Source organism: Giraffa tippelskirchi, chromosome 11, assembly GCF_054371585.1.
Source record: "Giraffa tippelskirchi isolate mGirTip1 chromosome 11, T2T-mGirTip1v1.2.pri, whole genome shotgun sequence".
In the NCBI taxonomy this organism is placed as follows: domain Eukaryota; kingdom Metazoa; phylum Chordata; class Mammalia; order Artiodactyla; family Giraffidae; genus Giraffa; species Giraffa tippelskirchi.
Window position 1 is genome coordinate 149,129,777 of NC_137285.1, and position 16,907 is coordinate 149,146,683.

General features: G+C 43.5%; 1 protein-coding gene across 5 annotated transcripts in view; it reads right to left on the bottom strand.

Moving 5' to 3' along the window:
• Positions 1 to 3,307: 3,307 nt before the first annotated feature.
• Positions 3,308 to 16,907, bottom strand: part of LPXN (leupaxin) — a 37,855-nt gene continuing 24,255 nt past the window's right edge. For 4 of the 5 annotated variants that reach the window (XM_081544545.1, XM_081544543.1, XM_081544544.1 and 1 more), the window contains 2 exons: positions 5,484 to 5,632; positions 3,308 to 4,627 (listed from right to left, as the gene is read on the bottom strand). In XM_081544545.1, coding sequence (XP_081400671.1) covers positions 4,358 to 4,627; positions 5,484 to 5,632 — 419 coding nt within the window. In that variant the 3' untranslated portion in view covers positions 3,308 to 4,357. The remainder of the gene's footprint in view (positions 4,628 to 5,483; positions 5,633 to 16,907) is intronic. The other variant, XR_014069499.1, reaches the window with a different exon arrangement.

Consider the following 16,907-nt stretch of genomic DNA (forward strand, 5'->3'; position numbering starts at 1 on the left):
GCCCGCTGTGTCCACACGTCCGTTCTCTATGTCTGTGTCTCCACTCCTGCCCTGCAAATAGGTTCATCAGTCCCATTTTTCTAGAGGCCACCTGCTGCTGCTGCTTAGTCGCTTCAGTCGTGTCCGACTCGTGCGACCCCATAGACGGCAGCCCACCAGGCTCCTATACGTGTTCAAACATGATATTTGCTTTTCTTCTCTGTCTTACCTCGCTCTGTACAGATTTGAGATTTGAGACATTGCTGCCTTCTGGCTGACTTGTACATCTGTAACAAGCACAGCTCAAGCTTCAGCACTGGTCTGAGGCTTCTTTGCTCCTGATCCAGTGTCTCCCAGAAGATTTCCATTTCCCCTCTGACCTCTGGGTTAGCACGTACATGCTGCTCTGATGGAGAGTTTTGCCTAGTAACACCAACTTCACAGCATTTTGAGGGCAAGTAGTCACTTTTTCGGTCTCATATTTTAATGACTGCCACCTCTGTCCTTATTAAGGACCTGCTGGCTCCTAACAGGCTTCCCTTGTAGCTCAGAGGGTAAAGAACCTGCCTGCCATGCAGGAGACCCGGGTTCGATCCCTGGGTTGGGAAGATCCCAGGGAGAAGGGCATGGCAACCCTCTCCAAGTGTTCTTGCCTGGAGAATCCCATGGACAGAAGAGCCTGGCGGGCTACAGTCCATGGGGTCACAGGCAGTCAGACGAGATTGAATGACTAACAGACTCAGGATTCTTGCCTGAAAAACTCCCTGGACAGAGGAGCCTGGTGGGTTACAGTCCACAGGGTCGCAGAGAGTTGGACACGAATGAGTGACTGAACACACACGCACGCACACACACACACACACACACACTTGCGACGCTTGCCCCTAAACACGGTTGTCGCTGCTTCTCAGTTTTATTTCAGCTAGAAGATCTCCTTTCTCAGATTCTCCAGCTGAAGCTGCTTTGGAAGTCTCTTAATGCTGTGCCCACCCCCGCCCCCCACCCGGGGCCCAAGGAAGGTCAGTATCTGCCTCGCGTTTCCGTCACATCCTCACTCCTGGCTCCCCTCTGCTTTTACGTTCTCTGAAGTTCTCGGGGATGTTCCCTCAGGGCACAGGAAAGATCTGCTTGGTTACCTTCTGTAATATCTTGAAGCTCTTTTGCTCTTGAACATATATAGTCATATAAATTCAAGATTCATTGACCTCTTTTGGCCAATCCCCAGATTTTTTAAGTATCCACATCTTCTCCACAGAGCCCTCGTGTTTTTAAAAACTTAGTTCTGACCCTAACTCTGGAAATGATCTAGTTTGGTTTAAGGCGAGCTGCATAGTACAATTGCCCCAGCAAAAGTCACTGGTGGGTATTCAGGCTTCCCAGGTGGCTCAGACAATAAAGAATCTGAGAGTAACGTACGAGACACGGGTTTGACCCCACCCCCACCCCCTCAGCCCCCAGAAAAGGGAAAGGCTATCCACTCGAGTATTCTTGCTTGGGAAATCTCATGGACAGAGGAGCCTGGTAGGCTACAGTTCTTGAGGTTGCAGAGTCAGACGTGACTGAGGGACTTTTTTTCTTTTTTAATGTAATCTAAGCTAGTGCAGTTAGGATGAATCTCAGGACTTTTGCTTGCAAAGCTAGAGAAAAGCACTCTGCCTCCCTCTACTGCTCACAAACATGGAGCTTCTGCCCAGTAGCCATCCTACGAAGTTACATGCTAGAACTTGTATGGAAAAATGATTATTGTCTTTGTCTAAGTATCACCTTGGAGGACTCTATTCCAAAGAACCATTGGCTAAACTGAGTGATTCCTCCTTGAGAATAGAGTTCTCAATCAATGGCACATTCTTCCATAAAAATATATATCCTCACGGGCAGGAAAAACCCTGTCTTTTGAGAGTAGGTTTTATTTTTTAAAAGCTATAAGGGGACTTTCCTGGCAGTTCAGTGGCTAAGACTCTACGCTTCCACTGCAGGAGGCACAGGTTCAATTCCTGGTCAGAAAACAAAGATCCTGCATGCTGGGTGGCATGGCTGAAAAATAAAAACAAAATTGTGGAGACTTCCCTGGCAGACTGGTGGTTAAGACTCTGCACTTTCAATGCAGTGGGCTTGGGTTCAGTCCCTGGTTAGGGAATGAAGGTCCTGCAAGCCATGTGGCACAACCAAAAACATATATTAATTAATAAAATAAAACCTATAAATTACTCAGAACCAAGTAATCAGGGATATACCAGTGTGAGGAAAGTATTATTTTTTTAAAAAAGGAGAACTTTTAACTTTTGAGTGGTTTCCTTGTTGCTAAAACACTAGTCCAGAAGACAGAATCCCCTTTTGGACAAATATAAAACCACTTTCATTATGAAAATAAAAATTTTCACTTCTTAATTTTACCTTAGTAAACTGCGGTTTTTCTTTGACATTTTAGGGTCTACTGAAGTTTCAAAATAGCCAATCCTAAAAAAAAAAAAAAAAAAGTCACCACCTGAACGTTCTTTCTGGTTAAAACCTCAAGTTTCCTTTGTCAAATCCCAAACAAGCCATGAACACCGCCATCTTAACACCTGCAAACGCCATCACAGAGTCATATGCAGTCAAGAGGATGTTTAGAAAAGGAACATGTATTTTGCTTAGTCTGGCACTCTGCTAGCCAAACAGGACGAAAGGCCAGCTGGCTCCCTGTCTCATCAGCCTCCCTCACCGCTCGGGTGCATTTGGAGTTCCTATTTTGTCGAATTTCACTGTTACCACTTCTTTTTAACCCTCAAATCCCACTTACCATTCACTCCAATAAAGGGGGCCAACAGGATAAAGCTTGGCAAGAATCATTTCATCTGTTCCTGCCCTACTAGAAGTTCTGTCCCCATACTAATAATCTAAAGACATCAGTCTATTTTAAAAATTCAGTCCTATTTTAAAAAACACCTTCAGGGAAGGGGATTTCCTCAGTGATTTAAAAATTTTTCATAACAAATAATCATACAGTTATTTTTAATATCATGGTAAGAGAGATAAGTTACAGAGCATATCAAGATTTCTTTTGAGGAAGAGTCACTCCTTATGAAACTGGCTTGAGATAGAACTTGAGAAAGTCAGACTCTTGAATAGCCTTACAAGCTTTTCTACAAGTTTACTCATAATATCTTTCAGAGGAACAAATAAGTAAGTGGACTTTTTTTTTTGGCGGGGGTGGGGGGGTATTGGATTTCCTAATCCAAACTGGAAAATGGTGAAATGAGGTTTAACGCATCCTTCTTCAGAGATGCTCTAAGAATAGCCATCCTGCTTGTTTTTACGCGACAACTGTGAAGTTGAAGGAAAATGCACATTTCACTTTTTTAAATAGCTTTATTGAGATACAGTTGATATATAAGAAAACTGGACAAATACAACTTTATGAGTTTGGAGATATACATGCATATGCAAATATGAATTTGCAACTGTCTAGTGGAAATTGTTTTCCTCTGAAAGTAAACAAAGCAATGAAAAAAATTTTAAGAAGCTTTGCCATCTTTTAATCAATCACTTAAGTGCAAAAATATAAAGTGAAAGGTATGGGCCTAAATTAAAAGTCAATGACTAGGAGTCCCTCCTTTTCATTTCGTCTGATTTAAACAAAAGGGCCCATTGTATGGAAGTAAACAAGAGGTATGATACAAACTTAATTGCACATTGTGCCTAGTATGTAACATGGGAAGCAGAAAATTTATTTACCAAACTAATATGACACTGAGTCATTAAAACCACAAGTTCCTTTATTTATCAGTGATGTCAGGGGTCCAAGTTTTCCAGTTAAAACCTACTTTCTCTTGAAAAGGAGAAATACACAGAAGGGAAATACAAGGAACTTGAGGGTGACACCGTGTCTCCTAACAGCAAGAGTAAAGCCCTGCAGCAGCGGCCAGCACAACGGTGTAAAGCATCATCCTCCTGTTAAAAAAAAAAAAGGAACAAAGGCCACAGCAGTGATTGTGCGTAAGTCAGTCACAGGTAAAGGGCGGTAGCTTAAAAGACCCAGTTCCTAAGGCCAAATAGGGAAGATCTATCTGTAGGACCATCAATAGAGGAGAAAGTGGAGAAAGCCGAGGAAGGTAGGAGTGGAACAAACACGTGCATGTGAAAACACACCCGCAGAGGCACTAGACAGCAGGTCCCAGGGCAAACTTCAGCTGCGTTATTAAAAGAAAAAAGGCTTGAGATCAAAAGTTAAAGCCGGAAGCCTAGTCACGTCACCTCTAGACGCTCCCTGCTCTGTTCATCACCTTTGCTGTCTCTCTAAGCCTACCGAGCAGAAGGTCAGAAACTAGAAACGGACTCTTGCCTCTCAGCTTAAATTTTCCAGCAGATCAGAGGAGGGCACGTGTGGGTGCAGCTGAGGTTACACCGGGAAGAGCTTATTGAAGCAGGGGTGACAGTAGATCTTGTCGTTCTGCTCCTTGAAGACCCCCTTGGACAGCTGCGTCAGGCAGAAAGCACACACGAAGTGCTCGGGGTGGAACCTGTGGCCCATGGCGCTGATGCAGCGGCCGGTGATGGGCTGCCCGCATCCGCGGCAGAGGGTTCCTCGGCGCTGATGGTAGTGGAGCTCACAGAAGGGACGCCCGTCCAGTTCAAAGAAGGAGCCGGTAGAAAAACCGCTAAAGCAGTCCTGGGAGGTGAGGGGAAGAGAAAGACAAGGGGTGCAGATGTCAAGAAGTAAAGTATCAGCAAAATCTCAGCCTGGAAATCCCTGCCGGTTTCCCGCCGGTGGACACACACAGGTTAGAATATCGCCCCTCTGCAAAACAGACGAGCCAGGGCCCACATGGACGCTGTGTTTCAGGTTTCTTTTTTTAAAGAAACTCTTAATTCTGTATTGGAGTACAGCCGATGAACAAGATGGTGATGGTGTCAGGTAGACAGCAAAGGAACTCAGCCATACATAAACATGTATCCACTTTCTCCCAAACTCCCCTCCCATTCAGGCTGCCACATAACACTGAGCAGGTTCCCCATGCTATACGGTAGGTCCTTGTTGGTGATCCATTCTCAGTACAGCAGGGTGTACATATCCACCCCAGACTCCCTAACTTTCCCTCCTCCTCACCTTCCCTGCCTCCTCCGCAACCCTGAAGTCACTCTCTAAGTCTGTGAGTTTGTTTCTGCTTTGTAAATAAGTTCATCTGTATCATATCTTTTGTCATTGTTGTTCAGTTGCTAAGTTGTGTCTGACTCTTTGTGACCCCATGGACAGCAGCATGTTTCTTTTTAGATTCCGTATATAAGGATGTCACACTGGATTTCTCCTTCTCTGTCTGACTTCACTCAGCACGACAGTCTCTAGGTCCATCCATGTGGCTGCAAATGGCATTATTTCATTCCTTCTAATGGCCGAGAAATACTTGTATTTCTCTTAAGAAGCCCCTGTCAAATTCTCGCCCCGAGCTGTGAACCCTCATATCAGCTGCCCCCAGAAAGGAGAACCCTGACTTTCCTGAAACCCAAAAGATAGCGAGGATACCCACCCTGCACACGAAGCACTCTGGGTGCCAGACGGTGTCCATGGCCGAAAGGTAGTTCTCCAGCACTGGCCGGTTGCAGCCCCCGCACCTGGGTGCGAACATGGCTAGGAAGTCCTTCCGGCAATACGGCTTCTTGTCCTTCTCGTGGAAGCCTGGAGAGGGGGAAAGCAAGGGTTTGCTCTTGCGGTTTGAGACTTTAAACCAAGTTAGAGACGGAGAAGGGGGCAATGACGTAAACTCTCCCACATTCAAACTGAGCTAACAGACACCTACGTCAAAGGGCTGCTACACGAAGTACAGGAGCCCCCCGGCAAAGGGCTGCTACACCAAATACACAAGCCCGGGCAGCCACAGCGTCTCTGAACCGGGCCTGGTTCACATTTGCTGCTGCTCTGTCGCCAAGCGGTGTCTGAGTCTTTGCAATTCCATGAGCCGTAGCCCATGAAGCTCCTCTGTTTGTGGGATTTTATACTGGAATGGGCTGCCATTTCCTTCTCCAGGGGATCTTCCCAACCCAGGGATCAAACCAGCATCTCCTCTTTACCACCAAGCCACCAGGGAAGCCTGCCTGATTTGGGCAAGCATTTAATAAGCGTTAAGGTCTATTCCTCCTCAACGCCTCTGCTCTAAGTATTCCGTGGGCCTCCGCGTTCCCAGGCCTCGACACGGCTAGCCTCGCCTTGTGTTTCAGAAATCAGCTCAAATATCCTCTAATCAGAGAGGATCTCTGCAGCCTGTATCTGTCTCCTCATCTTTTTTTCGCTGCCTTTATAACGTATCCATTACACGAAATCAGCTCTGCGGCCTTTTCTCTCTCACTGGAATGTTTGCTCTGAAAGAAACTAAGTATTTTTGGTCTGGTCACTTTATAATCCCCAGTATGTAAAACAATATCTGGGGAGAAAAAAAAGGGCCTAATATTTAAAAATAAAGCAATATTACATAATAATTTCCAAATTGATGCAAGATCCAAATGTAATCATTCAAACCATACAAACACTTGAATTAAAAATAGACGGGGGCTTCCTTGGGGGCTCAGTGGTGAAGACACCGCCTGCCAATGCAGGAGACACGGTCAGAACCCTGATCTGGGAAGATCCCGCGCATCACGGAGCAGCTAGACCCATGCGCCACAACTATTGAGTCTGTGCTCCAGACTCCAGGGCTGCAGCTGCTGAAGCCTCAACACCCTTGAGCCTGTCCTCCACGACAAGAGAAGCCACTGCAGGGAGAAGCCCACACACCGCGGTTCGAGAGGAGACCTGCCTGTAAAGCTGCAGAGACGCCCTCACAGTGAGGAAGACCCAGCACAGCCCTAAATAAACAAATAATATATTTTTTTAATGGATGGGTTCCTCTTTAACTGGGGAATGAGAAAACAGTGATAAAACTGGCTCAAATTTCAAAAGGAAAAAGATTAATAAATTTAGCTACATTAGAAATATATAGGAATGACTTAACGTATGGCCAAAAAAGATCATTAGCAAAGAAAAGACAAAAGAGAAACAGGAAAATATTAGCTAACTATATATCAGAAAAACATAACTAAATCAAGGAGTTCCAAACTGGATATATGATTTCAATTATTGTTTTATAAAATGTAAAAAAATATATAAAAATCAATCTCTAAAATTTACATCAAGTTTTAGCAAATTAATCATATGTCAAATTGATGACATGACTAAAGAAGGCAGTAATTCATTCAATGGCTTTAAAACACAGTATTTTGACTGTACAATTTATTTATCCATCGGCTGTATTTTAAAGAGAAAAAGAACTACAAAAATTTTTTAAACTTTTTAAAATAAGGTTATAAAAGCATTTATTCATGGTAAAACCATTTATTCATAGTAAAAGATTTTTTTCAGTTTTCCTGTATGAGATGTATTTCAAGATAACTAAATAATTAATGATGAAATGGTACTTTCTATATAATCCCAGCTAATAAATGTGGAAAGAGTGATGGAAAAGTCATCATTTTACAACTGAGATCACTGGTGATAGGCAATGATCATCAACAGGGAACTTGAAAATGGAGAGGTCAGGCTGACACTGCTTGAAACCAATCATCAATCTTAGCATCAGTAAAAGTAGCTCAGGCTTCCCTGGTGGCTCAGACAGTTAAGAGACGGTCAGGAGACCTGGAGACCTGGGTTCGATCCCTGGGTCGGGAAGATCCCCTGGAGAAGGTAATGACAACCCAGTCCAGTATTCTTGCCTGGAGAATTCCATGGTCAGAGGAGCCTGGCGGGCTACAGTTCATTGGGTTGCAAAGAGTCAGACACAACTGAGCAAGTAACACTTTCATTTTTCAAAAGTAGGTCAACCAGTCACTACATACCTCTAGATATAACTCAATAAGGAGTACATAGCCTCCAGGATCTATGACCCTCTTGGCCCTCACCCCCAAAATACTAAACCTAAACTGAATCAAGTCTCTATGTCTAAATTAACAATTTACAGAAAATACAGGAGGAGGTGGGGTAAGATGAAGATAAAGCAAATAAGGTAAATTTCATCATGAGGCAGCAGCCAGTCAAATCAAGAATATGGGACATTTTATAGAACATAGGGTCCAGTTTCTTAATGAATCAATGCTATAAAAAAAGAGAGGAAGAGAGGATTGTTACAGAATTCAAAAATATTGAGGGATAAAGCAGTCAAAGGCAGTACATAAATCTTGCTTGGATCCTGATTCAAACAAAGCAACTAAAATAACACCATTTAGAAACTTGAGAAATTGGGATGTGGGTTTTAAATGAAAATAAGGAGCTGTTAATTTTGTAAAGTGTGAAGGGTGTTTATCAGTTGGAGATGACGTGTGCTGAAGTATTTAATGGTGAGAAGATATTATTTTTAGGATTTTCTGTTAAATTATTCCCTCAAGAGAAAAGGCTAGATGGTTTCGTAGTGGTTAAAGGAAATTTGTTTGGCAAAATGTTGGTATTTATTTAAATTTTCATAATAAAAAGCTAAAAATTAATTTGTTGAGGTATAAGTGCTTTTGTTTTAATACTTGAAATGTTCACTGTTAGGTGCAGATTAGAAAACCCCTGGCTCTTAAAGATCCTGTGTCCAGATAATGCAAGATAAGAAACCCATGGTGATTGCCTTTAAAAATCTTTGAAATAAGTCTGCTTCACAAATAGACAACTAGCCCAAGAAGAAATACTTCAAGGGATACTGTGTTCAACATTATGATTAAGAATGAAACATACAAGAAAGTACTGATGCTACAAGTTTTGCTAATTAGTAGTTTAATTTCTAATTAGCTAAGTAGTAAAAACAGTGTTATATAAATATATACTCAATGCTGCAAAATATATGGAGGTATTCACATATTTTTATATTCCTAGTGACAAAGATAAACATTACTATTCTATCATTCTTTTAGAAAGTCATTTGATAATGTGTATCAATATTTTTAAAATATATAAATATCTCAATCCTAGAAATTAATCTACATAAATAATTCAATAGAAGAAAATTCTATGTTTAGATATAGTCATTACAGCTCTACTAAGACACCAGAAGCAATCTAACTATACTGTTACAAATATATTTAGTTGTTTTCAGTATTTGGAACTATAAATAATGCTTTAGTGAACATCTTCAGGCATATAATCTTTTAAAATTTGACTACATGAAGCCCTGATGGAATAACTGATATTATTAAAATTATTATAAAACTATTAAACAACATGGGAAAATGCTTAAGTGGAAAAAAAGGAATTTCAGGTATACCGTAACTTTTATATATACATAAGCATTAATAAATGTAGAAAAATATTGGTAGGGCAAATTTTTTTGTTGCACTAGGTTAAGAAGTTAATAAATGACAAATAAAATTTTATGCAAGGTCTTATTGTCTTCACATTAAAAAAAAAGAAAAATATAATAAACTGATTTATCCTCAAGCACTTATTCATGTGACATATTCCCTCTGTTTCAAAAAATCATTTCCTAAGATACCCAGATGGTTTGGTTCTTCACTTAAATCAGGGGTCTGCTTAAGGAAACAACAGCTAGACCACTTTATTTCAAGTAGAACCCTGATACTCTCCCTAACCCCTTCTCCTAAGGTGTAGAGTAAGGTAGTTAATCAGTTAGTTGGCTAGTTTGGTTACTGTCTGTCTTTCTCACTAGAGCATAAGCACCACGAACGCAGGAACTTTGCTTTTTGTCATTGTCTCCCTGGTACCTGGAAATAGTACCTGATACATACACAGAAGCTGCTCAAAAACCATATATCAAATTAGCAGACCTGTGAACAATACTACAACAGCAAGGTTGAGACCACTGGCTTCAGAAGAGGGTCGCCCCGCTTCAAGATTAACTAGAACAGGTGTAAACAGGTAAACTTTTCTAGAAGAAACTCTCCTTAGCACTTACAAGGAGATGCTACCTAAAACAGAGAGGACCAGTAGCAATCCCACTTCTGCAGCACCTACTGTTTCACTGGTTCCAACTGAGGGTTCTCCCTGCAGGGCAAAATCGAAATTAGATTCTTCATCGCGATGCTCCTGTTTTACAAGGGAGAAAAGGGAAGCTCAGAGAAATTACATATAACCAACCAGGCAGTGGAGGAACTGATTCCAATCTGGGCCTAACTTCAAAGCCTAACTTGGATGTCACATCCCTGAGCTTAAACGCGTTCTCGCCTTGATCTCTCCATGGGAACCGTGAGTATCAGTTGAGCTCAAATATCATAACCCAATAATTCGGTAAACAGGACAGCTTTCTAACTGTGTGCCACTCAAACAACATGTAAGCAAAATACGCACAGTGGACTGGGAAGCAGCCCATCCAAGAAACGTTATTTCTAGAAACACACTTTGATAGTAGCTGCTGCTAAGTCACCTCAGTCATGTCCGACTCTGTGTGACCCCATAGACGGCAGCCCACCAGGCTCCCCCATCCCTGGGATTCTCCAGGCAAGAACACTGGAGTGGGTTGCCATTTCCTTCTCCAATGCATGAAAGGGAAAAGTGAAAGTGAAGTCGCTCAGTAGCAACCAGATCCAAAAAAGGCAATAGGAGGAGCCAGGGGTTGGAACCCAAATCGTGTAGCTGCAGTGGTCCATAACCTCGGGTCATTTCGTGATATGCCTTGCCTTGTTCAACTATGCTTTCTTTGAAAATCAGGCAATTTAATAGATTTCTGAGGCCTCTAGATCAAAGAATGCAAACTAATAATTTTTAAGCCATCCTGTGTCCTTCTTTTCTGCCGCTGAGACAAAGAAGAGCTCAGTTGTTCATTCTGTCAAAGAACATCTAGAGTCTGATCAGGGACAGCTGAAAGCAGGCATGCTAAGTCACTTCAGCCGTGTCCGACTCTTTGCAACCCTTTGGACTGTAGCCCACCAGGCTCCTCTGTCCATGGGATTCTCCAGACAAGAATACTGGAGCAGGTTGCCATTTCCTCCTCCAGGAGATCTTCCCGACCCAGGAATCAAACCCACATTTCCTGTGTCACCTGCATTGGAGACAGACTCTTCACCTGCTGAGCCATTGGGGGAAGCCAAGCAAACCAACACCCACAGCCGTCTTTCTTGCTTCTGCGGCACACAGGCCATAGCACACGCCCGTCACCCGGAGAATCGGTCAATATGCTGACTGCGTGGCCCCACCCACCCAGTGCTTCTGATTCAGTAGGTCTGAGCTGGGGCATTCTTGACAAGTCCCCAAGCTGATGCTGATGTTTCATAAAACAAATGAGGTAGAACTAAACTTGTCTAGAAGTAGGTGCTACTTGAGAAAATTGTGAGACAGGCCGACTGCCCTAGGAATGACCCTCGTCTAGGCATTCACAGGGTAGCTGGTCTGAAGCATGGGACAGCAGGGAAGTAACAGCCTCTGTTTCAGCTCAGGTGAGCCCCAGGAGAGGACTCAAAAGCAATCAGCCCAACTTGCTGTGATACCTCTGCAGTGAGTAATCCAATAAATTGAGAAAGTTTCAGCACTTAACTTTCCTGGAGGCTCTCTCCGGGGCCAATTACTCTGGAGGGCGGATAAGAAACACTAACAATTTGCAAAAGTACCTTGGAGAGAAGGAGGGTGTTTGTACTCCGGTGAGGCTGTAGCCACCGGGGAAATTAGGGGGCACCTGCGTGGCTTGGATAATGAACAATAAAAAAGAAAGACAGAGGCACTGGGGACCCCGTCCCTGTGGGAGGATGCTAAGGGCTGGTGTGCTTAGCAACTTGAGCCTCAGAGAGGAATCCTCCGAACTGAAACAAAATTGCAGATGAATTTAATTTCCCAGGAGGCTCAGCAGTTGCGCTGTCATTACAGAAACTTCGTGTGTGACTATGTGACTTGGGGCCAGGCACGATGCCACCTAATTAACGGACTAACCATATGGCAGGAGGCGCATTTACAGAAAACAAAGGATGAAAGGAAACATGCAACCCAAGAGGAGCTTCTGCTTAGTAAAGGGCCTTTTTTGTCACTTGTCTCAATAAATATGCTTTAAGCGTGGCTTCATATTGATTATATAAAGTCATAAATGACCAAATTAGCCTTGTCCAGTTAGGAGGGGCCCAAGCCAAAAACAACACGAACTAGCTACTTTCATGGCACTTTCTGGTTCTCCTGCGGAGAGGGTATTTTTCTTTCGTATCTAACTTATGTCTTTTCTTGAAATATGTACACACTGTTGTCTGCTCTCAGGCACCTTCCACATCATAATTATCCACGGGCAGCATTCACTTGCTGACTCTTCTACCCAACAAACCCTCAGACGTCTATGGCAGCCAGTGCAATATAAATTGACCATGACTTAGATTCCATCTCAATGAAAAACGCTGTTTAACTAAAGTGCAATCTACAAATGAAAGACCTAATGATTTGTGAAAAGCACTGAACAAGCTTCAGTGAGCAAGCCAGTGACTACAAAGCACTTCGGTAGCGGGTTTTATCAGTGCTGCTCTATCCAGGTCTGTCTTCAAATAAACCGCACCGTGCTTGTGCCAAAAAAGGAGAGACCCAACAGCACAAGAGGGATTCAGTCTCCACCAAGGGGCAGTTACGATGGTGCAGAAAAAATACATGGAACTTGCAGAAATGAGACCTGAGTCTAAATTCCGGTTCTTTGATTTTCTAGCTGCATGACTTTAAAAAAAAAAAAAAAAATGACTTTACCTCCCTGATGCTCAGTGCTTCCATCAAATACTTGGTAAAATTATTCTCCCAAAGTTGTGCTGGGGATTAAATGAATAAAATTAGGAATATACATAGGGTTTCCCAGGTGGCACTAGTGGTAAAGAAGCCGCCTGCCAATGCAAGAGACATGAGAGACGCGGGTTTGATTCCTGGGTTGGGTTCGATCCCTAGAGGAGGGCATGGCAGCCCACTTCAGTATTCTTGCCTGGAGAATCCCATGGACAGAGCAGCCTGGAGGTCTGGAGTCCGTAGCATCACAAAGAGTTGGACCCGGCTGAAGCAACTTAGCACACGTACATGTTGACCTGCCTGATATTTAAGGCCTGACCTCCAGGAGGACTAGCGTGACATGTGGGCTTATCTTCATGCCCTCTTGAAACATCACTGTCACGATAGGCAAAGAATCATTTAAAGCAGAAAGATCCATGGGAAAAAAGAGAAAAGGGAAGACCACGCCACAGGTGAAATATCAAAATCGTCTAAAATTTAAAGTAGGTGTTAGAGTGGCAACTAGCTTGGCGGAAACAAAACAAAACAAACAAACAACAACAACAAAAACCTGAAACCTAGATAACGAAAGAGGGAGACGCTGGCAAAATGGAAGCCGTCCCGGGACTTCCTGGTGGCCCAGCGGTCAACACTCTGAGCTTACTCTGCAGGGGAACTGGGTCTGACCCCTAGTCAGGGAACGAAGATCCCACATTCCACATGCTGGATAGCAGCCAAAGAACCTCAACCATCCTGAGCTCCAAAACATCAAAGGGGCTCAGGCTCAGACTATTTTAAATGCATAAAACAGTCTTCAAGGCTGGAAGCAGGATTGGTTGAAAGTCTGAAAACTGTCAGAAAATCAGATCCCCATCTAACCATAATATGCAATGATTATTTCTGTAAATTTCAAGTCAGAGGGGCTCAATGTTCACGCTTTCTACTAAAACTATTAGTTGCTCAGCCGTGTCCAACTCTTTGCAACCCTATGGACATAGCAGGTCAGGCTCCTCTGTCCATGGAATTCTCTTGGCAAGAATACTGGAGTTGGTAGCCATTCCCTTCTCCAGGGGATCTTCCCGACCCAGGGATCGAACCCAGGTGTCCTGCATTGCAGGCAGATTCCTTACCATCCAAGCCACCAGGGAAGCCTGACTGAATTAAAGTTATACATTTTTTAGGAGAAAATGGGAATTAAATAAAAGTTGGCATACTGAATGGTAAAAATCCCATCCCCTAATGCATTTTACTAATTTTTGTAAAGCTGACAGAGACCACAACTCTTTGGTAAAATTTATTCAAGACAGAAGACCTAAAATATTAATATTCAAGAGTCCTGCAGCACACTACCTGAGTACCAGCCCACCAGTCAGTGCATTGTTCTGCCTCACCCACAGAGCTTCCAGTTAGCATTATAGTGTCTCATTCATTCTTAAATAAAAAATGGGCAAGCAAAGGTCAGCAGCACTTGGCACAGACCAATGCAACAGGATAGGGGGCATCAAGATGTAACAGATGTCAAAGTTCAACGAGGGCTGCAAGACATTCCTCAAAGTAGATAGTTATGGACTGTCTGCATAAACCTTGGACTCTTCACTTACACAGAGAATATAAAACAGGTAAAGAGAAAGGATCTTTTCCCTGATGCTGGGAAAGATTGAGGGCAGGAGGAGAAGGGGACAACAGAGGATGAGATGGTTGGATGACATCACCAACTCAATGTCCATGAGTTTGAGCAAATTCCGGGAGATGGTGAAGGACAGGGAGGCCTGGCATGCTGCAGTCCATGGGGTTCCAAAGAGTCAGGCACGACTGAGTGACTGAACAGCAACCAAGAGAAAGGGAAACTGAGACGGGATTTCTCTGAGAAAGCTGAGCTGTGTGCTCCACCACCATCCCCGAGAGGCCTGAGGTACGGTCCCGGGGAACCTCAAGGCAAGAGCAGGACTGCAACGGGACCCCTCAGGGAGCGGGGTACAGGTGCCCTGCCAGTCGTGGGGTACAGTGATGGTATCTGACTCATCCCCGGAAAACACCCACAGGTGAGAGTCTGGGTAAAGGGCCTATGGCTGCTGAATCGAGAGGGGCACCTGAAATTAAGTGCAGTCCCACTGACTGCAAGAGAAAGATGCAAGGTTCCCATGGCCCATACTTGAAACAAGGAGTGAAAGAGTTAATCTGGAATCATAATCACTTCTAAGGGATCACCAGGAGAGAACAATGAAAACCCTGCAGAAAAGAGTCTGTGGAATGGATCCTCAAAGATCCATATGCTAAGGGAGAATGGCCTGCCAAGACAGGTAAAGAGTCATCCGCAGTCTGTAACTGGATCTGTTCCGAATGTACAAAAGCATCCAAGTAAAAACCAAGTTGGGCTTCCCTGGTGGCTCAATGGTAAAGAATCCGCCTGCCAGTGCAGGAGACTCGGGTTCAGTTCTCAGGTCAGGAAGATCCCCTGGAGAAGGAAATGACAACCCACTCTAGTATTCTTGCCTGGAGAATCCCATGGACAGAGGAGCCTGGCGGGCTATAGTCCACGGGGTCGCAAAAGAGTCAGACACAACTTAGCAACTAAACAACAACAGTAAGAAAGTCAAAGTCAAATATATGCCAAGCCCAGAGAGTTCAAAGCAAATTAGACAACTTAGAACTTTCTGCCCTCCAGGCTAAACTCTTCCACCCCTGTTTTAACCCTGGAGGGGTCAGCTATGGAGATTAGCAATGAGTGTGACGGCCAGGCCCTCTTCCCTGGCCTCCTGCAGCTTAAAGTCCCCACCAGGGGAGAGAGGAGCTGTCACTTTAAGTAAGTTGGAAGCTTTACTTATCACACAGAATGAATTACCTAAGGACTTGAATTTGTGTTTTGTGTGTTAAATTGATTTTCTATTTAGAGTAGTTCATTAAGAATAATCAAAAAAGACATAAGACTGCCTTAAATTTTTATTTAGAAGAAAACTTTCCCTGTGAATTAATTCTAAAAGGACAGGAAAAGAAAAAGAAGCTTTCTGATTTCATACATGAGTCATATTTGTTCAGAACAAACATAAAAAGAAGAAGTCAGGGAAAAAAATCAAGACAATGCAGAAAACAGAAGGGAATAAAAAGCCTGCAACAGGGGCAAAACGGGTCACATAGAAAGGGTCAGAATAAGAACAAACTCTGAACAAAAAAACTTTTAGCCATGGAGGCTGGAAGACAGTGAAGCAATGTCTTCAGAATGGTGAGGGAAATAGTTCCTGCCTAGAATTCTGTGTCCAGGATACTTAAGGTCAACACGATATTTTCAGACGCTCGAGGTTTCAAAGCTTTTACCAGGAGCTACTGGAGGGTGTGCTCCACCGAAACAAAAGCAGTGACCCAAACTCAAAGACGGAGGAGAGGGGTCAGTAAGAGGGATTCCCGGATACAGTGCTGCTTCCCAGCAGGCAGGCTGCAGCAGAAGGACGCAAGTCTCCTGGACAGATGTCTCCAAGAAAAAAAAAACAAAAACGAATGAAACTGACTTATTTCCAGACGTGGATGACTATCTTGAGAAGGATTTTGCAGCTCTGGCAGATAAATTAGTGATAATTACAATGAGAATTTGGAGAAGGCAATGGCACCCCACTCCAGTACTCTTGCCTGGGAAATCCCATGGACGGAGGAGCCTGGTGGGCTACAGTCCATGGGGTCGCTAAGAGTCGGACACGACTGAGCGACTTCACTTTCACTTTTCCCTTTCATGCACTGGAGAAGGAAATGGCAACCCACTCCAGTATTCTTGCCTGGAGAATCCCAGGGACGGCGGAGCCTGGTGGGCTGCTGTCTATGGGGTCGCACAGAGTCGGACACGACTGAAGCGACTTAGCAGCACAATGAGAATTAAGTGAATGAAAAAGGGATATAAATGTTAATTTCAGGAACTAACAAGTGTGTATGAAAAGGACACCGTGATAATGATCGTCATCTCCATTATCAGTCTTCACATGCCAGCCACTGGTGCAAACACTACATTGATACTATCTCTTAAAATCCCCATAATGACCCTATACAGTAAGCATTATCATTTTTTCTTACTTAAAAAATTTTTTTTTTGGTCGTGCCACATGGCATGTGAGAGCTTAGATTCCCAGCCAGGGATTGAACCCACGTTCCCTGCATTGGAAGCACAGGGTCTTAACCACTGGACCAGGAAGGAAGTCCTAAAGTAAGCATCATTTTTAGGTCCATTTTACTCATGAGGAAAGTGAGCTCCAAAGAAGGTTAAATAACTTGAACATCACATGGCTAATAAATA